Source organism: Lissotriton helveticus, chromosome 4_1 (genome assembly GCF_964261635.1).
Source record: "Lissotriton helveticus chromosome 4_1, aLisHel1.1, whole genome shotgun sequence".
Classification (NCBI taxonomy): Eukaryota; Metazoa; Chordata; class Amphibia; order Caudata; family Salamandridae; genus Lissotriton; species Lissotriton helveticus.
The window spans coordinates 1,134,369,140-1,134,394,914 of NC_136063.1; the positions used below are offsets into that span (position 1 = coordinate 1,134,369,140).

Genomic DNA, 25,775 nt, shown 5'->3' on the forward strand with positions numbered 1-25,775 from the left:
TGCTAGCAGTGTGGCTTCAAGCACCCCAGGTCTCCACTGAAATGCATTATGCTGAACTCTGATCTTGACCTCTGCATCTGGCTCCCTCTATGCCACTGGTGGTGCAGTTTCGGTACTCATCTGCAATTTGACTTGATGTGCCCTGGGCCCCTGCCAATCAGGTTACCAGGGCCTGTGTTTTTTCCCCAAAACTGTACCTTGTCTCCCCAATTGGCACCTCTATGGCCCACACGTCAGTCCCTTGTAAAAGGTACCATGGGTACTATGGGCACTGTGGCCAGGGAAGACCTCTAAGGGCTGCAGCACTTACTGTGCCACCCTTAAAGGCTTGTACCTTTACACACACACACACATACACAGCCCTTGCAGGCTGTGTGTTTTGGTGCAGAACAAAGTGAAGTGTCAACCTGATGCACATCCCAGTGTGCCATGCCTACAACCCACTGCCCTGGCATAGGGCAGCCACCCCTCTAGTGGTGAGGGTACAGGTGCATGAGCCCTGTACCCCTACAGTGTCTTAGACATTGTAAGTGCAGTAATGCCATTAGGAGTATATGGTCCTGGGAGATTGTAATTATGGACTCATTACACCATAATGGCTTAACTGGGACGTTTGGTATCAAACTTCTCAGCACATTAAACCCACGCTGAATCCAATGTGGGATTTAATGAAAAATGCACACAGGGCATCTTGGAGATGCCCCCTGAAAAAAGACCAGCCTCTGGTAGGTTCCCTGTCTGGTACACACCAGTCTGCCATCATGAGACATGTTTCTGGACCCCTGGGGTGGGAGCCTTCGCTCCCTGAGCCCAGAAACAAATCCTTTCCTGGGCGTAGGTGGCCACACCTCCCCCAGGCCAGGAAGAGCAAACTGTGGCAGGGTGATTCAAGGCATTGCTGCCTTTGTAATGTGACCCCCAGCCTCTCCTGCTATCAGGAGCAGGTCCCTTCCTGTCTCTCCTCCTTTCCGGCGGGAAGACAGGTGGGAAAAATTAGCAGAGCCCAGAAGGTGTGCCCACCCCACCCGTAGATGAAGCATCGGGGTTAGGGATTTTGCCCCCCTTGGGATGAGCACACAAAGGGTGTAGTCACCCTAAGGGGTAGCCCATTGGCTACTGACCCCGAGACCCTTAAAACACCCCCTAAATACAGCATTTAGGGGGCAGCCCTGAACCAAGAAAGCAGATTCCTGCAACCTACGATGAAAGACGAAGAGGAGACTGCAGAGAACAACTGACTTGGCCCCAGCTCTACCAGCCCGTCTGCAGTTTCCAGACATCCTGCACCAAAAGTCGCCCTGTCCTACAGTCAGCGACCTACAGAACCCCTGGGAGAACTGACTGACTTCAACAAAGAACGAATAAAACATACAAAAAAGGGCACAAGGAGGCTCCATGGAGAAAGTTCTATGCATGCCTCTTATATGCGCTCTCACTTTGAAGTTGGGTGAAAGCAAAATAAACAGCAGGCTCCCACGAAAACACAGCTTGACATTTCACCTCGGTTCTTGAATGCCCAGCAAATGTGATGAGAAGAGAACCAGATTTTAATGCTTGTTTATTAAAGAAAATTAGTCTGTGGAAGAATAATGTAAAAACCACTGTAGCAAGGGGAGGTACGAACTCGATCTGCACAGCCTAAAGCAAATAAAGCCAGCAAATCAAAAGCCAGGAAATGTGACTTACAAATCCAATTAGCAAGCCATGGGCAGAATACATTCCAAAGTCAGCTTGGTGAAAGTCTCGAAGATGTCTTTCACTTACTAGACAGTGTAGCGACCTAAATAAAAAAAGGACTGAATGTATATCTGCTAAGAATTCTGAAAATTCTCTGAAAAACATTCTCCATTTTACGATCCTTGCACTCAAATCTGTAACTCAAGCCCGAGTCGCTTGTAGACTGCCCTATAAGTGGGCATTCCAAAATACCAGATTTAAAAGGTTTCAGGTGGCTTAAAACGCAGCAGCATGGCTGGGTTTGAATCTTCCAATCTACTCATTAGTTTTCACTTACCTCTATGCTCTTCAGTAGCCTTTTAACTCTTGGTACGTATGAGAAAGTGGCTCTATATATACTGGACCAGAATAAGGTAGTGTTTAGTCCACAAACCCCAGAGGTATAACAGAGGTTAAAGCCAGGTGTGACCTTATTCTCTAAAGTGGTAGCTTGGTCGAGCAGTAAGGCAGTACCAGATGACACTGTAAAGCATTTGTTGTACACACTCAGTCAGCAAAAGGTTTCACACACACAAAGACTGAACTCCAGGCCAATTGTTTTTATATCAAGATATAGTTTTTATTTCTAGAACCACAGGTATAAAGAAATATATACTGTTCTCAATATGAGAGGTCTCAGATGAGTACTTTGCAGAAAGGCAATAAACTTTGTAAAGACAATAGGTAGTGTTTTCAGTAGGCAACATAATTCTACACACAATTTAGCATTGAGCTCAATGGATTTCCTAATATAAACACAGATGATTACTTTGTAGATTACTTTGGTAATTCCATGACTGGCTCCTAGGTTCAGTCCTGGGGTTTAAGCTGAAAACAGTTCAGCAAAAACGTTTTAGGTATGGTACTGATTTTTCAGGAATAAAAAGCTATTTTAAAAGTTCACACTTGGAAACTTTTCAACAGGAATCTGGCAATGTTATCCAATGGGAGAAAATTCAGGTTGCAGGTAACGTACGATCTTGTTACTTTTGTAATCCAGTACTGGCTTCTGGGGCCAGCACTGGGGTCTCAACTCAAAACAGGTAAGTAATTAAGTTTCTGTATTTTGTATGGTTTTTAAAGAATATTTCTAGTTTTCAAAAGTAGACACTTCTCATAGAAAAGCAGACAATGGAGTCCTATAAAGAAAATACAAGTTACTAGTAAACCCGGTAAGGATTACTTTTGCGGTTCAGTGCTGAGCTACAAGGTACAGTACTGGCTTCTCCCCTTATCACAGGTTTGTACTTCGGAATTCGGGTGATTTTATATGAATATTTGTAGTTTCCAAAACTTCACACTTAAAAGACTTTTCCAGTCAGTGTTATCCAATGGCCGGTAAGTGAGTTATCGGTTTCCAGGTGAGTACTTGGCTGGCGAAGTTAGGGTTCTGGGCATAGACTCAGGGGTCCAATGATATCCAATGAGGGAAAGGGGGCCTTCGGTTGGTAGCTGCTGGCTAGCAGGCCACGCGGCTCTAGGAGCTGGGCTCCTGGTCACTTGCTCAGGGCAAATGGGGAAGTAGGATAGGGTACAGGTTGCACTGCCAGGGCCACTCGGGCGGCTGGGTGCAGGGTGCTTTTGAGCCGTCGGACGCTCAATGTTATTCAATGAGGAACTTGGAAAGGGAACAAAGGCTGCAGGCTCGGGACGAAGGATCGTCTGGAGCGACCAACACTTCGAGGGGTAAGTTGGGGTCTTGGAGGATAGGTAGGCACCCAGGAGTTGGGCACAGGGGGCCGTGGGGTGCTGGTTCAGGGGTGTCTTTTGAGGTCGGGAAATCTTACCTCTGTCCTGAGGCTGCAGGCGTTGTCTGGGTCGTCGGAGGGTCTTTGGGCACTGGACTTGGGGTCCCAGTCGCTGGGGGTACGTCCTCGTGGTCCTGGATCACTCTGGCACGGGCTGGGCTCGGCGGGTGCAGAGGGTTGGTCCAGAGCTGCCTGGCTGGCACCAGGGGTGTTGTTGCAGCAGAGCCTCTGCTGATGGGAGACCCAGGCTTTAAGAGGGTCAAGGCATGCAGGTCCTCTGGGTGCACCAAGGTTGCTGTCCGCAGGAGTCGCCGGGATTAGGCAAGGAGCAGGTTCCAGGGTTGACAGGCCAGTAGGGCTGGGGCCAAGTCAGTTGTTGTCGTCCTGTTAGCAGCTGCACGGCGGGTCTTCTTCTTGATCTTCTTTTCTTATTGGGATCTGAGGAAGGAAGGTTCAGGGAGCCCCTAAGTACTGAATGTAGGGGCGTTACAGGTAGGGCAAGGACAGGGACCAATAGGTACCTGTCCTGGGGTGCCCCTCTCCTGTGGGAGGGGGGCAGGAGCCTAGCTGTGATTGGGCAGGGCTCCCCATCTTCAAGATGGCCCGAGCCCGGGGTCGTGCTTCACCTAGTCTCCCCCACCTGAGGGGTGGGGTTGGCATAGGCTGGCACACGCCCCTTCCTGATGTCGTTTTTCCCGCCAGTCTTCCCACCAGAGTGGGGGTCAGAACTGGTGGGGGCCAGTTGCAGCAAATGATCTGGAGAAGCTCACAGAGGCGGCATGCCTTTGAAGCTTCCCCCTGCCCATCCTGGGGGAGGAGACCTAGCACCTCGCCCAGGATGTGCCTTGTTGCAGGCCCTGGAGAGCGGGAGGGCTCTCCAACCAGGGGTCCAGCAACATGTCTGCTGTGTGGCAGCCTCTGCAGCCACTCAGCCCAGACGTGGATTGTAGGTTAGTTTTTCAGGGGGAATCTCTAAGATCCCCTCTGGTGCACTTTACATTAAATTCCACGCTGACATCAGTGCCGTTTTAATGTGCTGAGAAGTTTGGTACCAAAATTGTCAGTCTTCAATGTAGCCATTATGGTGCTGTGGAGTACGTAGTGACAACCACCCAGCACCATATACTCTTAATGGCATCACTGCACTTACAGTGCCCCGGAATGGCTCTGGGTACTGTAGGGCACAGGGCTCATGCACCTGTGCCCACACCTCTGGGATAGGGCACCCAGCTAGAGGGGTGACTGAAGTATGCCAGTGCAGTAGGTTCTGTGGGCATGGCACACGGGTGTGTGCCATGTCTACTCTCTGTTTAGTTCTGAAACTTACATTCAGCCTGCAAAGGCAGTGTGTGGGTGTCGGAGTACACGGTCCCTGAGGGTGGCGCAATAAGTGCTGCAGCCCTAAGGGGTCTTCTCTGGTCACCATGCCCTGGGTGCCTAAGGTACCATTCACTAGGGGCTGATTGGTGGCCAGAGATGCCAATTGGGTTTTAGTTTCAACCGTTTTAGAGAAGGAGCACAGGCCCTGGGTACCTGGTTGGCAGGAACCCAGGGCTTACTCAGTCAAAGCACATCATCAGTTCAGAAAAAAGTGGGGGAATACCAAGGCAAGAAAGATGGCACTTTCTCACAGTACGCATCAGCTCTTTCCCTCCTGTCCAGTCTTGCGCTGATAATTCATTTTTCAGGGTGATGTGTACTTTAAAAAATCCCTGTAACAACATTGTAACACTCCCTATGAGCTAAAAATTGAGTGCACAGTAAATGGAGGTTTCTGATGAGTAATAGGTGAGCTGAAAGCAAGCTGCCATGGAGCCACACAGGTTGTAAGGGCTAGGAAAAGTGCTCTGGGATATTGGATGGTGTCTACTGGGCAGTGACGGCAGAGCTGAGTCTTTATTACGGCTTACAGTGAGGGTCTGACCTGTAACAGCAGTGCATTATGGCCATGTGAGGATTAACTGAAAGGGTCTGAGGGATAGATGTGGTGCTCTTCATTGTTTGGTTTTTGACTTCAAGAAAACTTGAAATGGCTAAAGGTCTTGGAGTGCCAATAGATTGCCTGTGTAAGCCAGCTGCCGATCCATAATTGCTGCTTAAGGGAATGTTGGGGCCAGCTAACATCTGAGTATCCGGGAAGGGTCTATCTGGGTCAGGGCAGGCAGGTATCTTGAGTGCAATAATGTGCAACTCTGATCTTGTGAGGAAGCGAGCAATACTGCTTTTGCCGGAGCTGGAGCATTTAATGTTCTGAGCATTATTCAGAGTTCACCTTTAAAATGTTTAGCAAGTGGTAATATGAGACACCTTAAAAATTCTTCATTTTGTTTACTCCAGAGTCGCTTTGCATAAAAAGGTTTGAAGACTGCCTATCCAGAGTACAATTTAGGATTTAAAAGAATGTTAACTGTTTTTTAATCTGTTAAAATGACCGAAAGATAGAAATACTGTTTTTAGGTAAAGTCCTTTTTTAGGGGTGAGGGGATGGGAACACTTTCCTTTTTGAAATATGTTCTTTCACTGTTTTCCGGAGATACCCTTCTAGAATTTAAATTCCAAATACCTTTGCAGATAACACTTGTACAAATGAGTGTTATTTTTTCTGAGGGTTAGGGCCCTATGTTTGAACAGAATATTGGTACGGTTACATCTGATGGTCAAATAAAGACCCAAAACCATTGGGTAAAAGCTTAAGAAATATACATACAACAGTATTTAATATAAGGATTTAAGATAGTGGATGGTTGGCATGAAAATCTGGCACAGGTTTAGGCTTTTTGAATCCAGATAAGATACTTTGATGTACATGGTCAACAAAACAAATAGCCATGCCTTATGTCTAAAATGCTGTTGCATTAATTTGTTTTCTGTTTTCTTAAGCATTATTGGAGATTACACCAGATGAAATCCCCATTCAAAGAAACACGTGAGTAAACCGGGATTTAGTGGGGTGGTTAGCTTACTTCAATAAAAAAAGTTTGATCTATTTCAGTTTAGAAACTTCCTATAAGATGCTATTGTGAAGATTGTTGTTCAACCTGCCATTTATTTGTGGGGGTCATAAAATGTTTTATAATTTCCTTTCCCACTCTACGCTTCATGTGCTGCTCTTTGTAAATCTCCCCAGCCTGCACAGCGTGTTAAATCTCAGGCATATTGTATCATCTTTATTAACCATGGCTGTACATTGCATGGTACTTAGATTTGCTACACCTTCCTCTTGAATTGGTGGATTCAACTCGGTGTATAGTTGGGATGTCTACATTAGTATTTCTGGTGAACATGTGGAATTTTATAAAAGGTTACCTTTCAGCTTATTTTAGTCTATTTTAGTCTATTGAAGTAGTTTTTCAATCTAATAGATGTATGTCCTCCAAATAGAACTGTTGGAAGCTGGCTCTTTATATGTTTGTTACAAAATGCGGTCCTTTGCAGTATCCTCCATCCTTCCCTTAAACTGTTCCACAATTGCCCTGCAGGCCCCTCCAAGTCCCTAGTAAATAGTACCTGGGACATAGGGCATCAGAACTGAAGAGGGTACCCTAGGAACCCCTCACCCAAGCCTTGCAGACTGCCACTGCAGCATGCATGGCCTGGTGCAAACAAAACAACAAAGTAGACATGATGCACTTCTTGTGTGCCATGCCCACTTGCACTGCCTATGGTGTAGGCAAATTACCCCTCTAGCAGGCCTGTCAGCCCTAAGTCAGGGTGCACTATACCATAGATGAGGGCATATCTGCATGAGATGTGCCCTTACAATATCTTAGCCCATTCTCAGATATTGTAAGTGCCAGGGAAACCATAGAGAGTACATGGACTGAAAACTTGACAACTCCATGTTCGAGGCATGTGGGCTGCTGAATTCATATCTTTGCATAGATCGCCGCCTAGTGTTGGGTCAGGATGATTGCACTTTGTTGTCTTGGAAGAGGCTTCGAAGTATCACGAGATAGGTGACTCCTCCCTTGGACCATAGTGCGCATGGGCATCCACTCCATCCTCAGATTGTTTTTTTCCGCCATTGGGTTCGGATGAAACTAACTACTCCTTAAGGCCAAAAGGCCTTCGAACTCGACGGTATTGTTTTCGCTCGGTACCCCTCGACTTATCCAGATTTTCATCTTGATCCGGTCGTCGGCCGTTGGGCCTTATCGACGTCACGTGCGACTTCCGTTGATGGAAAAGAGTCCTTTTAAAAGGTGCCCACAATGCCACTCAAAGTTCCCACATACTGACAAACACACAGTAAGCAACAAGTGTTTGTCACCTGAACACAAGGAAGAGGATGGCCCGGCATTTGCCCAATTTCGATCCAAGAAAACGATCCGGAATCGACGGGCTGCCAGGCGAGAGATGCAGAAGTCTGAACCGGAGAATATCTTTGAGGACGACCAAGAGCTTCCTGAAGCTGCCGACTCCGATCTCGAGATCGTCACCGTTGAGGATCCATCGGACTCCGATGACCAGATCACACCGGGGCAAAAAACTGAGTACCCAGCCCCCCACTCCACTCAGCCCAACAAAGAAGGCTCCAGTCAAAGCATCGCCGAAAGGCCTTCGCCAAGATCAAGACATTCCTTCGGAGACCCCACCTCTCAGCCCGGCTCCGAAGCACAAACAACCGCCTCCAAGTGGCCTTGGCCCGAAGAGTCATCGAGCCAAAAAGAGTTCTCCAGCTAAAGGTCATCGAACCGAAAAAACTGGTAGACCCCAAGGGCGCACAACCAAAAGAGTCTACCCGACCGAAGTTCGTCAATCCAAAGGGTGTACAGCTTAAGAAAGCTGTCGACGCCGAGAAACCATCGGCACCAAAGAGCGTCACGCCGCAAAAACACTCGGCACCAAAAGGCTTAGCAGTCGAGCCCAAAAAACCATCGGAACGAAAGACATCGGAACCGAAGAAAATCGTCCAACCGAAAATGGTCGTCGATCCAACTGATACAGGCGAACCTAAAAAGGCTGCCGAAAACAGACAATCAACCCAAAAAACACCAGGCTTCGGACAAGAAACGTACCGAACCAAAAGCCCCGGTCGATCCAAAACAAGTCGCCGAGCCTAAAAAGGCTGCCGACCCAAAGAAAGACCAGGGGTGTGGAATTTTATGAAATATGTACTTGTCCATGGGACAAGTAGCTTCATAAATCTACATGTCCTGTAACAAAATCCACTTGTCCCGTTGGTGCCATGTAGTGCGCCGTCAAATAATGGCTGCAATCTCTTAATAGAAGAGCTCTGATAATAGCCTCTCTGGTTATGTCAGGCTATTACTGTAGAAGGATTTGAATTTTTGAGTTTTTCTCCAGCTCTTCTCTAATCTTTTCCCATACTGAGAAAGGTCTGCAATTTACCCCGGACAATGGCAGAAGTAAAGTTTCTTCCATGGCTGGGAAAAATGTGGTTGGAGAAAAAGTGAAGATTTCCGCTGGGACATATTCCTATTTGCTCATGCTAAGATGCAATTCACAAATATTTTCTAGGACTAAGGTTTCCTGGCCTACTTAAGGAAATTCATGTGAATTCATGAAAAACGTAAATCGGCATTAATACAAAGACATATATCATGGGTGCACTTTTGTGATTTTAACATTTGAGCCCCTAATTAAATCTGAGTTAATCAAGACCTTGTGTTTTTATTAAAATGCTATCTCTTCCTATCTGTGAGCTGGCTTCATTGTGTGTCACAGCATTCTGCTCTTTTACAAAGTAGTTTTGTTCAGTGCCAGGAATTTCTATGACAATATGGCCTTTATGAGACCAAATACTAGCGGTCTAGTAAAAACGCACTGGCATACAGCACCACGCCTACCTGATAATCCCAAGGTAGAGAAAGGAGCATAGTGTAGGTCAAGTGAGTAACCAGAAAATTAAAATACCCACCACGTTGATCCAAAGTTCTTATGACACCAAGCAAGCGAAAAAAGTCATTGGAATCCTCGCCAGAATAGCTCTCTTGTCTCTTCCATCTAAGCATCTATCCATTCATCCTTTCACCCACTGATATCTAGCATTTCACCTTTACAGTGGCACCCATTCATTCTTTTATCCATTAGCCTTTCACCAATCTGTTCGTCAGTCCATCCATTTCCAAACCTACCCATCCATCTCCAAACCTATCCATTCATCTCCAAACCTATCCATTTCAACCATCCATCCATCCTTTTGCTCATCCATACACCCTCCCTTTCACTCATTTATCCACCCTCCCTTTCACTCATCCTTCCACCAACCCTTCGACCCATCCATCCTTCCACTCATCCATCCATTTATCCTTAACACTCATCCATCCTTTCGCTCTCTAATCCTTACACCCTGTAACCCATCCACCATCCCTGTCACTCAACCATCCCGGTCACTCATTCATCTAGCCAGCCACACTTTCACTCACCCTTTCACCCACACATCCGTTCATCCTTTCACATTAATGACAAATCTTTGTCTGCCCAGCTGCAGACAGAAGAGGCCCATCAAGAGCTCCACCACTACTGTAGCTGCTAAAGTGGTGCGTTCACGAAGCCCCTGTTCAAACCTATCTTGCCATCTCAAAACCTATCGATCCAACTGATCCATCTCGCCTTCCTTTCACTCATCCATCCTTTTGCTCATCCTTCCATCCTCTCACTCCACACATCCTCCTCTTCACTCCTATTCATCTATCCTTTCACTCATCCATCCACCCATCCTCCCTTTCACTCATCTATCCACCTACCCTTTCACTTCCTCGATTTATGATTTCGCTCTTCCATCCACCCTTTCACCCGTCCATCTTCCGTTTTGCTCATATATCCATCCACCCTTTCACTAATCCCTCCATCCACCTTTACACTCAACTGTCCACCCATCCATCCATCAACCCTGCCACCCACCCCCGCCCACTCAGTCATCTATCCCCACCCACTCAGCCATCTATTAATCTATTCTCACCCATTAATCCGCCATTTCAATAAGCCGTCCATGCTTTCACTCATCAATCCACTTTCAACCTATCCATCCACTCACCCATCCCTTCATTTACCCTTGCACTTATCCTACCATTCTTTCAAACATCCATCCTTACATCCATCGATTCATCCATGTATCTACCCTTTCACTCCTCTCATTCATCCACTATCCATCCAGCCTTTCGCTCATTCATCCATGCATCTATCCATTCACCCTTTCACTCATTAATGTATGCATCTATCATCCACTCTTGCACGTATTCATCCATGCATCTGTACATCCACCCTTTCACTTATTCATCCATGCATCTGTACATCCACCCTTTCACTTATTCAGACATGCATCTATCCATCCACTTTCATCCATGCACCTATCCATCCACCCTTTCACTCATTCATTTATGCATCTAAACATCCACCCTTTCACTCCACTCATTCATCCAACTATCCATCCACCTTTTAACTTATTCATCCATGCATCTATCCATTCACCCTTTCACTCATTAATATATTAATCTACAATCCACTCTTGCATGTATTCATCCATGCATCTGTACATCCACCCTTTCACTTATTCATACATGCATCTATCCATCGACTCTTTCACTACTCATCCATGCATCTATTCATCCACCCATTCACTCACTCTCCCACCCACCCTTTCAAGTCCATTATGGGCCTTTGTCTGCGGACCTGCAGACTGAAGAGGCCCATCAAAAACTCTACTGCTGCTGTAGTTGCTACAGCGGTGTGTTCACAATGCCCCTGGTGCAGGCACAAAGTGAGATGAGGCCTAGTGGAAGGACAGAATTGAGGGTGGCCTTAGGCCTGCATGAAAGCCCATGGGAAAACTAATGTGCTTTAATGTAAGCCCTCGATGAAGTAAGATATGAGAGGCCAAGGGGAGCGGGTCAGGGATGTCAGAGTGCATCGGAGGGTGGAGTGGTGAGGTTATCAGGTTCAGGCACCGGGTGTAACCTAAGGTGTACAGGAAACGCAAGTGCCAAGCAGGGGGTGCATGAGAAGGGAAATCAAATTGAGTTGAAGATGAGCAGGGATATTGGAGCCCTATGAGGCCTAGGAGAGGAGCAGAGAATACAAGTCAGGGGTCATACAGTTCAAGTCAGAGCAAGGGTCCAAGAGGCACAAAAAGCAGCCTCTTACATGCCAGTGCTGGGAGTGTACTGGAGCTGCAGAAGCTCGATGTAAGTCTCATGCTTGAAGAAAATAAAAGGATCATGGGAGCGTCTGGAAGGCACAGATTATCGCGCTGGCTCCAACTTTGAGCTCTGCTTTATCATTTTGTTGTTCTGCTCTGGGGAAATTAAAGTGCAGGCCCCAGCTTTTGCATTGACCCTTTCACTGCCTATAAACTGCTCAGAGCAACTTATTTACTGACTGTGACCTACAGGGTTGAACAGCTGTGTATCCTATAACTATAAAACTGTCTACTTGTCCTTTGGACAAAATGCAAATTAAAACCTCTTGCCCTCCTAAGAAATCTAGATGTCTCAGGCGTCATTCATTCTGCTGTGGAGCCCAATAAAGCGCCGACACCAAAAAACAGAGCCACAGACTCCAAAAAAGGTTCATAAGCCTAAACCCCCTCCTGATAAAGAATCAAAAATTTTAGAGGCATCAGGGAAAAGAGTAGCTTCACAAGCTGCTAACTCTTGGAGAATCGCTAATACACAAGCTCTATTAGGGAAATATGATAGAGCACACTACGACCAACTCGAGACTCTAATACAACATTTACCAGAACCCTTTAAGGCGCAGGCCAACTACCTCATTCACGAAGGCAAATTCATAACAAACGCCTCCATCAAATGTGCGCTAGATGCAGCCGATACTTAGGCCAGGTCTATCAACACCAGCGTTCTACTGCGCAGACACGCATGGTTATGCATATCTGGATTTAAGAGCGAGGTGCAATCCACCATCCTCAGTCAGCCAGTAAACCAAGATTTTCTGTTTGGCCCTGCAGTTGACACCATTTTAGATAAAATGAAAAAAGACACAAACTGCCAAGTCAATGGGGGCACTTCAGTGCCAACAACACCGGGGCTCCTTTCGTCGCTCCTCATATAGAGGTGCAGGAAGGGGCAGCACTTTGCAATCCTCCGACACCTTCATGTCAAATACCCAGGGTACTTTTAACAAAGGCTCCAATAGAGGAGGTTTCAGAGGAAACCATAATAAGGGCAGAGGTCGTGGAGGCAATAACACCAGAGCCTCCACTGCCACCAAACAGTGACTTCACCACACTCCCTCCAGAACACACAACACCTTTCGGAGGCAGAATCAATCAGTTCCTACCTGTCTGGAACGCCATTACTACAGACAGGTGAGAGTGAGACAAATTATCCAGTATGGTTATTGCCTGGAACTCAATTCTACTCCACCCAACATACCACCCAAAAACCGTCCCATATCCGAAGAGCACATAACACTGTTACAGCAAGAGGTCCAATCCATGCTACAAAAGGGCGCCTGTGAGCTTTGCGATGGGAATAGACTCACAGAGACAGGTACTGTGGGCAACGCAGGCTTTATTTATAGAAGACGTCTGCGATGTATCGGTTTGCGATAGTAGGGAAGGGGTATTTCAGCTGCAGCCACTGTGGCGGAACGCCGCTCGCTGCGTCTTTCCGGTCCAGTTCCTCTTCTTTCCTGAGGGCTTCTGGGAGTGGTAGTCCGGTCCTCTGCTCTGGCGCCTTCCAGCTCGGAAAACAGATGGGGTAGTCTTAGTCTTAGTCTTAGTCTTAGTCTTTGTGTGTGTGTGTGTGTGTGTGCCCCCCCCCCCTTCCAAGACCCAAGGGGATATATTCGGAGGCTTTATTGTGGAAAGTGGCGGCTGTTGTTGTGCCTTCGTCAGCGCCCAAAGCCGCCACAAGAATATCACTCTGTTGAAAGTCTCGCCTCTCTCTTAAACTCGAAGTGACGAGTCCGCACCTCCCCCAGAGCAATCTGAAGCAGCACACCTGTGTAGTATCCCATGCATCTGGGAAAACCACAGGTTCCAGAGTCCCTTGTAAGTGGACCATGGGGGTTAGTGCTGGGGGGATAGAGTAAAATTACAGTTCTGTGCGTGGATGTGGGAACAAAGCAGGGTGAGTCCAAAAACAAAACAAAATGTCATGCTCCGTTTTTTATAAGCTTATTTGTCCACAACAGAGCCTCCTCAGCTCCCCTCATACGCCTAGCCCCAGATTACAGGTGTCCATTGAGCAGGGGCGGCGAAGACAGTGCCTGCAGCCCAGAACGAGGTTGAAATAACCTCACCACTGCCGGTTTTTCCTCCTGTGTTCCGAGGCGGGATCAGGACCATCCAAATCACTCTGGTGAAAACAAGAACTGCGAGCAGTCCCAGCCTGTGAGGTCCGATCACAAGGTGAGGCGGGGTACTCTGTGATGGCGTGACGCGTGGATATGTGCAGGAAAGACTCCTTCCAAGAAAAGAGAACAGAGACCCAAGGGGATATATTCGGAGGCTTTATTGTGGAAAGTGTCGGATGCATTTCTGGCTGTTGTGCCTTCGTCAGCGCCCAAAGCCTCCACAGGAATATCACTCTGAAATTCCAGCGTCTCTCTTAAACTCTATCGAGATCTAACCTGTGCAAGCCACACTTCCCTTGAAGTGTGGCTGGGCGAAGCACCTTCCCGTTGGCCTCCTGGCTTGCTGCTGTAGTCTTAGTCTCTCGCTCCCGACTCGCCTCCAGCCGCCTCTTCCTCCTCGAAATATCTCAGATTCACAATACAGGAACAACACTATCAATTCAAAGTTCTCCCCTTTGGAGTAACTACAGCTCCAAGGGTGTTCACCAAGTGCCTAGCTGTAGTGGCAGCACACCTCAGGCGGCAACACATCCACGTGTTTCCCTATCTCGATGATTGATTGGCTCATAAAGGCAAAGTCAGACGTGCAAGTCATACGTCTCAAACCCTCCAGCTGCTACACAGCCTGGGTTTCTCAATAAATTACCCAAAATCTCATCTGCAACCCTCCCACATACAATATCTGGGAGCTACAATAAATACATCAGTAGCAAAGGCATATCCCAATCCAGACAGGATAGCCAACATGCAGAAACTAATCCAAAGATTTCAGCCACAGCACTCCTTACCAGCTCGAGTGTTCATGCAACTCATAGGCATGATGGCCTCCTGCATATTCATCGTCCCCCATGCCAGACTTCGAATGAGTCCATTACAAGAATACCTAGCAAGGCAGTGGAACCAGGCTCAAGGACAACTAGTGTTGGTAAACCATCTCGCATACAGCTCTCTGCAGTGGTGGAATCCACAAAACCTTTCCAAGGGGCGACTGTTCCAAGAGCCAGTTCCACAAGTAGTATTGACAGCGGACGCATCACTAACAGGATGGGGAGCCCACCTACATCAATACACAGTCCAGGGACTCTGGACAGCCAAGCAAAAGAAACTGCATATCAACCAATTAGAGTTTCTAGCAGTTTTTCTGGCACTGAAAGCGTTCCAAAACCACATACACAACAAAGTGGTGTTGATCCAGACGGACAACATGACAGCCATGTATTACATACAAAAACAGGGAGGGACTCGCTCTCTACAGCTTTCTCACGCAGAGCATATGGAGGTGGGCAATTCCAAAGAACATCCTTCTCCTAGCAGAACACCTGCCAGGGAAAGACAATCAAATAGCGGATCTGTTAAGCAGACTAAGCCAACAGATACACGAATGGGAGATTCACCCTCAAGTTCTCCAACCATTCTTCCAAGAATGGGGGCATCCAGAGATAGATCTGTTTGCCACAAACGAAAACTCAAAATGCCGGTACTTTGCTGCCAGGTTTCCGCATCCATTGTCACAGGGCAATGCGATATGGATGAACTGGTCAGGCAGATTTGCGTACGCTTTTCCACCAGCCCCACTGATTCCGCTAGTGGCACGCAAACTACGTCAACAGTCTGACACTGATCCTGGTTGCTCCAACATGGGCCAGACAACCATGGTACACAACATTCCTAGAACTCTCAGTGGTTCCACACCAAAGACTGCGCCTGTGAGAAGTTGGCCTGATATGCAGTGCTCACTATTCTAGTGATCACTATGTATCAGTCCAAACAACCCTTATTGATGATTGGTTGTAAGCCAACCTTATAGACCAGCTATCCTAGTAGCATGGATACGAGCAAGTCTAAGGCTAAGACTCTAGAGGGCGTGTTAAGCCAGCTGTTTTACCATCACATTACCCCTTGAACACCAAGTGAAAGGACACCACACAAGTTATGAAAATAAACTGTATATTTATTTATAACAAGACTACCCTGGCTCTTTATGAGACAGGGAGCTAAGCACACAACAAAACTCTTAAAGAAATACTTAAAGTCGCACAATTTACACAAATGCCCGAGGGGCACGAAAAAAACATATACTGTACAAGTGGAATGCGAAATTACTAGCAGGTAAGTAATACTTTTCTAGACTGTAGAAACGCTAGGCCTACAATACTAAACCCTTAGATTAGAAGCAGGAGGCCTAGGGACGCCGTGTGCAGAGTGGGAACTCTCACGCGTAATGCGGGAACAAGTCTAGGAATGCTAGCAATTACAAAGTTACTGTTCTCGGGCGAACCCGACTAGGTGGGACGAAAACAAGAGTGGATCCGAACACTTGGAGTGTTGGACTATGCTGGAGCACCGGAGTACTCGGTTTACCTAGCCCAGGGGCTGCGGCTGCATAGGGTTCAAGTTGCGTCGGAAACCGTCGTTGACGGACCAGGAGCCTGAAGAAAGAAGTTGCTGGCAGGCGGCCAGTGAAGAAGTTCGTGGAAATCCAAGCCTGGATCAGGGAAGAAGACCTGAAAGCAGAGGGGACCAAGTTCTGAATCACTAGCCAGTGATTAAGTGGGCACCAGGATGGCACCGGTCGAAGTCACCTCAACCAGGTGAGTGGGCGCTGCTGGGCTCTGCAGTCTCTCGGACCAGGAGGCGTTGTCGGCGACCAGGATGGAGGTGCGAGCTGTCCCACGAAGGTACTTGCTGTCGACGTCGCTGGACCCAGGATTGGGGCAACAAGTCTTGGCAAATTCAAGCCCACGCGGTGGACTCAAAATGGCGTCTAGAGTGGACCAGGAGGGTCCGGGGTGCTCCTCTGTTGGAGGGGAGCAAGGGCCAGTCTGGAGCAACCAGACCAGCGGTGTTTGTCGTTGAAGTTCGTCGTCAGAGGGCCACTAGCCAACGGGCAAGTGACCGGGACAGCGCGGTGAGCAGCCAAGAGCAGAAGGGCCCCACGCAGATCTCGTGGATGCAGGGGGGCTGAGCTTCGGTGCTGGAGCTGCTCAGGGTCGGGGCTTCTCTTACCCCAAAGCACTCAGTCGAGGGTCACTCGGTGGTCGTGCTGGGCAAGCGTCGTGCAGTTCTGAAGATGGCCGGTCCCTCGAGGTCTCGTCACACCCACGAATCTCAGCGTAACTGACGATGTAGGTAGAGGTCAGAGGTGCCAGGGAAGCCGGTTCTCATCATGCTGGAGCAGTCTTGATCCGGAGGAGAGACTTGCAGCAAACCGCGATGCTTGGTTGGTGCCTGCTGCTGCAGGGTGACTACTCCTTAGTCACAAGGGAGAAATCTTGAGAAGAGTCTTGAGTTCTTCGTGTAGAAGGTCGGTTCAGGATTCAAAGATTGATCTAATTTGGAAGGGGGCCTGCTCCTACCTTTATCCTGCAAAAGGGGGCTGGCACGCGACTAAGTCCTGCCCTATGGGTGGGACCAGGAGGGGGGTGGTTACACCCCTCTCCTTTGGCGGGCTTTCCCCAGCTCAGGGTCTGGTGTGCCCCTGGAACTGGTTCAAGCCGCCTATGCACAGTGAGCACCGGGGTGCCACTTGCCACCTTCCTCTAAAGCCCTGCCTACCTAGAATACACAAAACCCTGTCTGGGACGGTGCTGGCACCGCCCCTGGCAGGAAACCCTTTGTCCTTGCCTCCTGCTCTGGGAGGACTCCCAGCAGCAGGAGGGCAGACTTGTGTCTCGGTGGCAGCATCCATTTTGTGGAGCTAAGGCTCTGTCTGACTTTAACCGGGGTTACAGGTTACCAACATGTCGTGTCCCTCTAGAAGGGTGGAATGCTAACCCCGTCGCCAGAATTGGCGAGGGGTTAGTATTCCAATTCGTATGACACCTTACTCGACATGTTTTGATAAAGCGATACCAGAGTTGGCATATAACCGCGAGGATTATAATGCACTTAAGAGTATATGGTATGCGATATCATGGAAACGGCTAAGGGATAGATCCCGAAAGCCGCAGACAGGCTCAGCTCATGCCAGAGCACTATCTCACACGATCCCAAGCACTCTGCCTTCAGGATTGTCAAGGCCTGCCATAGGAGTGACTGATAGGAGATCTGTGTGCCCATTTTAGGGTTAGATATAGGTATACTATATCTAAAGCAAAGGGTGATTACACCACCTTGCTCCAGCTGTCGTGCAGCCAGTTGTGTCAGATTTGGATGGCCAGCCAGGGGTGGCATAATACATGCTGCAGCCCCTGGTAGGCCCTGGGTACACCTATGCCCTGGGTACCTAAGGTACACTGTACAGGGACTGATAAGGTGACCCAGTATCCAATTAGATATGTACCTAAGGTACATGGAATCCATTTTACAGAGAGAGCAGTAGGCCTGGGGTCCTGAATAGCAGGGCCCCAGGTCAACTAAGTCAGAAAACCAGGCAAAAAGTTGGGGGGCAACCATAGTCAGGGATCTACCTTCCTACAGCGCCTATCGCCACATCTAACTCAGAACCATGGAGAAATCAGGTACCCAGATCCCAATCAACTGAACCTAGCGATCTGGCTCCTGAAGTCTTAAAATTTGGATATCTCAATCTGCCTCCTGACTGCATGCTATGCAGCCAAATGGAAGAGATTTGTAATTTATTGCAACAATAACCAAATCAATCAATTAGACGCTTCAATGCAAAACATTATCTGTTACCTGTTGCATCTTAAAAGATGCAATCTAGCATACTCTTCAATAAGACTTCATCTTGCAGCTATAGCAGCTTACCTCCAAACAGACAACACCTGTCTCTGTTAAGAGTTCCAGCAATCAAGGCTTTCATGGAAGGGCTCAAACGGATAATCCCTCCCAAACACCCACCTTCACCGGTCTAGAATTTAAATATAGTACTTACCAGACTTATGGGACCTCCTTTTGAACCACTACTCATGTGAACTGGAATTTCTAACATGGAAGGTGGCTTTTTTAATTGCCATCACTTCACTCAGACGAGTAAGTGAGTTACAGGCTTTAACTATTCAGGAACCTTACATGCAGATGCATGCAAATAAGGTGGTACTACGTACTAACCCTAAATTCATGCCAAAGGTCATTTCCACTTTCCATATCAATCAGTCCATTGAACTGCCTATTTTCTTCCAAAACCCGCAGTCAGTAGCTGAAAGAGCCTTACACACACTAGATGTAAGAAGAGCGCTGTTATATTACATTGACAGAACTAAACCATTCAGAAAGACACAGAAACTGTTTGTTGCTTTCTCACCACAACATAAAGGTAACCCCACCCCTAAATCAGGAATAGCTAGATAGATAGTTAAAAGCATTCAAATATGCTACCAAAAAGCTAAACGCACTCTTAACAGTACCCCCAAGAGCACACTCCACACGGAAAATGGGGGCATCCATGGCTTTCCTGGGAAACATCCCACTAGAAGACATCTGTAAGGCAGCCACATGGACTACAATACACACTTTCACCAAACACTTTTGTGTAGATGTGCAAGCAAAGCAGCAAGCTGCTGTAGGCCAAGCTGCCCTCAAAACTCTTTTTTCAAACTGCTGCAGCTGGGACAGGCGTCCACCACTAGAGGAGGTACTGCTATACAGTCTATGCAAAGATATGAATTCAGCAGCCCACATGCCTCGAACGGAAAATGCTACTTACCAGTATGCATCTGTTCTTGGCATGTAGGGCTGCTGACATTCATATCGCCCTTCCTCCTCCCCGGGGCCTGTCACAGCTGCAGAGTTTTCTTTGCATGGCCATCTTTACTCTACTATACTCCCATCTTTGCCACAATGGCGAAAAACAATCTGAGGATGGAGTGGATGCCCATGCGCACTATGGTCCAAGGGAGGAGTCACCTATCTCGTGATACTTCGAAGACTCTTCCAAGACAACAAAGTGAAATCATCCGGACCCAACACTAGGCGGTGATCTATGCAAAGATATGAATGTCAGCAGCCCTACCTGCCAAGAACAGATGCATACTGGTAAGTAGCATTTTCCTTCTCCAGTACCATGATGGCTTTTCTGAACCCCAGAGTATTTGGTACCAAACTACTACGTCCAATAAACCCACACCGATGCCTGTGTGGGATTTATTCAACCATGTACCCAGAGGGCACCTTATAGGTCACCCCTGGGTCGAGAACCTCTGGGACCAGAAACAATGCACATCCTGGGCAGAGGTATTACACCTCCTCCCCAAGGATGGACAGAGTACTCGAAGGAAGCGTCAAAGGCCTGCTTCCTTTGTAATGTTACCCCCATCCTCCATTGGTAGTAGGAGATGGCAGCCCCTGGTTAACACCCCCACTTTGGGCGGGAAAAGCCAGCAGGAAAACTTGAGAATAGGGGATGTGCCCACCTTTGCCAACTCCACCCCTAAGGTAGAGGAGGCGAAGTGAAGCACATCTTTCAGTCCCTGCCATCGTGGAGATGGGGAGACCCCTCGAATCAAGGCATGGTCAGTCTCCTCCCACAGGAAGGGGGCATAATTTAGGGTGGAGTCAACCCAGGTAAGGTGCCCATATGCCCTACCATATGCACCCCTAAAACTCCCCTAGGCCTGGAAACTAGTTCCCTGCGGACCTAAAAAGAACGAAGACGACGCCGGGCAGTGAAGCCCTGGCAATAGTGGAACTGACCAGCAATTTGGCATATCTGCTCAAGCAGGTATTCCCTCACATGTAATATTAAGCATCTTGCCTTAGGGCTCTAAGGCCTACTCTTGGGTTGACTTACAAGTACTACATGCAGTTTTAGGGAGCATGGCACACAGGGATGTGTGCCCTGTTGTGTTTTCACCTTTTTCTGCACCAAAACTCGAAGCCTGCAGTGGCAGTCTTGCATGTGTTTGGTGAGGGTCCCTTAGGGTGACACAATTTGTGCTGTTGCCCTGAGAAACTCTTCTTTAGTACCCCATGCCCTAGGTACCAAGGATACCATTTATTAGTGACTTACAGAGAGTGCTATAGGTAGTCTCAATTTGAGGAAATAATTGTACAGTTTTAGGAAAGAGACCAGGGACTGAGGGACCTGATAAGCAGGGACCTAGTGTACTTCTAGTCGAAATCGCATCAAATGCCAGGCACAAAGTGGTGGCCAAGCAACATGGCCGTCAGGACGTGAGCTGCTGCAGCTACCGGCCGGCCCAGCCTAAACAACCTTATTTAAACCAGATCCTGGTGCAATTCGACCCAAAAAATTGTGGAACCGGAGGCTCGATACCTTGGGGCTCCCTCCGGTGTTGAGATTGGAGGCAACGGAGTCCGGCGGGCTGTGTGGAATTTCCCAGCCTGTGGACGCCCGGCGCTTTGGTTGGGGGAGGCCGGTGCTGCGGCCTATCCGCGACCCGCAGACGATAGATTCTCCCTGGAGCCCCGGGACCTGATGTGCCCCGCCGTGCGGTGGAGCCACGGCGGAAGTGATATCTAGCGCCCCTGGTGTGGGTGCCCGGGACTTGGCCGGTGTGCGCTGGGGGTAGCGGGGGTCCCTTCTGCCATCGGGGACCTCCCACGGTGCCTGGGCCCCATAACATCCTGCAAGGGGCGGACGGTTGCCTCTCCCGGCTGCCGGGGGAGTGGGAGGTCGCTGGCTGACACCGGAGCATGCGCCGGTGCCGACGGCTGTACCCGCGAATATAGATGCTTCCATCTCATTGGCGATCACTCATCAGGCTCGCTTTTTGTCTGACTACTCCCCGGTAGCATGCGCATTAACTTGGGAGGGAAAGCCCTGCCGCCCTCGAACCTGGAGGATGCCGGGGGACCTTTTGCAAGACCCGATAGGGAGGGACCACGTGCAGACTGCACTCACCAACTACTTAGATCTGAACTGGCAGGAGGGTTCCCTCACCTATTCCACCAAGTGGGATGCCCTGAAGGCAGTGATACGGGGTGAGTGTATGGGCCTCACTTATCGGGTCCGGAACCTTCAGGAAGCGGAGGGCAACCTATTGCACCAGCAATCATTGCCAGACCCAGATGAAGCACAGAGGGAGACGGAACGGGCGGCCCGAGCCTGTGTCCACGACATCCTAGATCGACTAGATAAGTACACCCTAGGCCAATACAGGCAACGGCTCCACAGGGAAGGTGACAAGTCGGGCCGAATGTTGGCCTGGATCTTTAGGTGGGAATTCGCCCCGGAAAGGATAGTAGCACTACGGGGCCCTGCGGGGCAAGTCGTGCACTCTGAGGTGGCCATTCTCCGGGTCCTCCAATCACACCTGCGGACGGTGTATGCTGCCGACCCCGCGATCACCAAGAACTCATACCTGCCGTACTTGCAGGAAGTGACCCTACAGACCCTGTCGAGGGATGCCTTGGAGGAATTGGACGCAGCGTTGACGTTGGGCGAGGTGCGGGCCGCTATAGCCGGCCTCCCGAAGGCCAAATCCCCGGGGAGTGATGGCTTTCCCCCGCAATTTTAACAGGCATTTGGTGATACCGTTGCCCGTCTCCTGTTGCAGGTGTATGTGAGAGTAGCGCCATACCGCCTAGAATGAACCAGGGCGAAATCTGCATGATTCTGAAGCCGGGAGGAGATAAGTGTGACCTGGCGGCGTACCGACCCATCACCATGATCAACACTGACGTCAAGATTCTGACCAAACTCTTGGCGGCCCGGCTGACGCCGCATATGGCCCAATTGATACGCTCGGACCAGTGTGGTTGTATCCCGGGACGTAATACCGCCATGAATCTGCGACGGTTAAACCACATTCTCCATGAAGTCCGCGATAGGGAGGAGCAATTGGTTATAGTTTCAATTGATATAGCCAAGGCGTTTGAGACTGTTGATTGGGGGTACCTCCTGGAGGTCCTCCGCCTGGTGGGGATGGGCCCCAATTTTTGTCGTTGGGTCCGACTATTATATACGGCCCCCTGTGCCAGAGTGAGTTTGGGTGCGGGGCGTTCGGAGGAGTGGCGTTTGGGTCGGGGGACGCGGCAGGGGTGCCCCCTCTCGCCGCTCCTCTTTGTACTGGCGATAGAGCCTTTGGCAGTTCGAGTCCGCTCGGAGATGGCCCAATGGAGTATTCAGGTGGGGGACACATGTAATGTGGTCTCCCTGTACGCGGATGATGCCCTCTTTTATTTAAAGGCTCCATGTGACTCGTTGCCTCTATTGTTGCAACACCTTGACCGCTTCGGGGAGGCCTCAGGACTGAGGATAAATCGTGGGAAGTCCTTGATCTTCCCTCTGGCAGGTTACGGTGTTGGACCGCTAACAGACCTGCCGGATCTTGGGTTGCACTGAGAACAGGAGGCATTCCGGTATCTCGGAATTCAGGTGGCCCCGTCAGATACACAGGTGCTGGCTCGGAATGTCGATCGGATTCTTATGTCCCTACGTAGCCGGGTTGCGCTAGGGATGAGAAACTACAAGACGACCTACTGGCCTGGAGGGTCATGTGTACTGCCGGTCTGACTTTGAGTGATTCTGAGGGGACTAGTGAGGAACTGTTCACGCCAGAGGGGTCGGGCGCTGATGGGGAGGGTGAAGGGGACTGTTAGATTTGACCTGTCTGTAGAATTTGGTTGCTTCCTCAGGTTCATATTCTTTATCTCCTGTTTATAAAATGTCTTTTTTACATTTCTCATGGCCGAAAATCGCCCTATGATACCTGTACCCTTAAAGTACCATAATGAGGTCATCGCTCTGTATGCAACAGTTTTTATTTGATGCCGTACGTGGGGGGTATGTTTTTTATAATTGTTGAATAACAAAAAGAACGTTTTTTTTTTTTTTTTTAAATGCCAGGCACAAAGTGGGAGGGACCATGTCAAAAACTAAACTCATGGGTTTTTAAGTTTATCTGCAATTGTTGCTAGAAGCTGAAGCAGATGGGGACAAATCACTGAATATATTCTGGAATTCTACAAATCGGCTGTCACACTACTTTTTCTGCATTTTTTACCCGAGTTGAAAATATGGCTCATTCAACCTTTGGCCCATAGAGTCCTGCTTATGTTGTCCCCTGAAGCAATTTCTCCAGATTTGCCTTTGTCTACTTGGCCTAATTTGTTCCATTTTGCATATTTTTTCTTTTTGCCATATGTAATACATGAATTTTCTGTTACAGGTCGGACAATCCAGTTTCAGATGTAAGTAATCTATTCCTATTGCAGATGTCTCTTCAGAACAGTTCTCACATAAATTGCTGTTGCCTAAAATATGTATTTGTGTCAGGATGCACAATGAACAGTTTGATTTTGGCCCGTACTTTTACTTTACTCTTGCCCACTGATCTCTTCCCTTTCTAGCTGCTTTGCAATATCTATGCTGTAGACAGGAAATGAACATATCAAAAAGATATTGGATTTTATTTCTTTGAATGAAAGGGACCCCATCATAAACAAAACCTCTCACCAGGCATCCTTATGACTGCAGCCTGAAGTCTCCTACCCAGGACATTAAACCCACACTGATGCCATTGTTTGATTTCATGAAAAACCTATATCTAGAGATGTCCCTCGGAAAAAAAACCATCTCTGGTGTGGTTCCTGACTGGCTCCTAGCCATCCGCCACCCCAGACATGTTTCCGGACCCCTGGGTAGAGGACCCCCTGCTCTTTGGGTCCGGGAACAAAGCACATCCTGGGCGTAGGTGTCCTGCCTCCTCCCAGAGGATGGGCAGGGTCCTCGAAGAGGGAACTTCAAAGGCCTGCCGCCTTTGTTAGCTACCCCAGTCTTTTGCTTCTATCAGCAACTGGCTTCCACCGGTTCTGTCCCCCATTTTGGGCTTGAGAACCAGTGGGAGAATTTAGCCAGGAAGGGAGGTGTGCATACATTTGCCAACCCCACTCCTCAAGTGAGGAGGCGAGGTGAAGCACACATCTCATCCCCAGCCATCCTGTAGATGGGGAGATCCCTCCAATCTGGAAGACACTTATGACCCCCTCCCACTGGAGGATGCCATACTAGAGGGTGTGTAGATCCCAGGTAGGGGACCCATTGGACCCAACCTGCACACCCCTGAAACACCCTTAAATCTAGTATTTAGGGGCACCCCTGAACCTTGCTTCTTCAGATTTGACTTGACCTAGAAGAAGGTGGTCCATAGAGCCGTGCTGCAGAAGAGGACGACTGCAAATGCTTTGGCCACATCCCTACTGGCCTGTCTCCTGCTCTGAACCAGTGTGAGCTGAACAAGACCCATATTGCAGCCAGCAGCCTGAGAGATCCCCGGAGACCTGCCCTACCTTCCCAAAGAACGAATATCTTCCATGGACACCGGATTTGTCCAACACCAACCCAAGTCAGGACTCCAGATACAGCTGGATCAGCGAGTCCTCGCCACTGCACCAAATACCCAAATTAGTGGTCCAACACCCCAGTGTGGTGTTCTCTCCCCCCCCCCAGCGATCCTGACCTGTGATTCGACTTTCACCTAGACACCTTCCGCCTCACTCCGAAGGATCCCCCCCCCCAACCAGAACCGACGAGAAGAACCTACAGGAAAGGGCACCCCTGCATCCGCATTTCCTGTGACCTGAGTTGCCTGGCCGACTGTGTCCAGTAACTCTTCACCCTCAAGTCGTTGGTTGCCTTCGTCCAGTTTTCTGGCTCCAGTTTGCAATCTTTCTTCATGAACATCATCCTCCATTGAAACTCATTGGGATCCTGACACCTACTAGGCACCCTGCACCCTTCTGCCCCTGCGCTGCTGATGGTATGTACTTGGTGCTAACCTGGGACCCCCTTTGCCCTGAACTTAACCCTAGGAGCTTGGCTTCTGAGATAGTGTCCTGCCGTGACGTGTCCCCAACCAAGGTGCCCCATTGGCACTCTGCACCCAGCCGCTGTAGTGCTGCGGGTGGTGACCTTTGAGTATTAACCTGAACCTTGGTTCTAACCCCCAAAACTCCAATTCCAAAACCGTTTTACCCACCTGTACCGAACCGTAACAATTTGTTTTTCACATAGGGCTTGAACTGTCTTGTACTACATAAAAAGTAACCTGTTGCTTGCCCAAGGGTTAACCTGCTTACACATGTCCTGTGTTGTGTTAACTGTTAGGAGTGTTTCATGCCAAACTAGACCAGTAATACAAGCAGTTTTGAACAGTTTACAACTAG

General features: G+C 48.8%; 1 protein-coding gene across 1 annotated transcript in view; it reads left to right on the plus strand.

The window, feature by feature from the left end:
• Window positions 1-25,775, plus strand: part of LOC144829022 (uncharacterized) — a 384,583-nt gene that overhangs the window by 159,568 nt on the left and 199,240 nt on the right. The window contains exons 9-10 of the mRNA XM_078687737.1: window positions 6,345-6,390; window positions 23,780-23,801. Coding sequence (XP_078543863.1) covers window positions 6,345-6,390; window positions 23,780-23,801 — 68 coding nt within the window. The remainder of the gene's footprint in view (window positions 1-6,344; window positions 6,391-23,779; window positions 23,802-25,775) is intronic.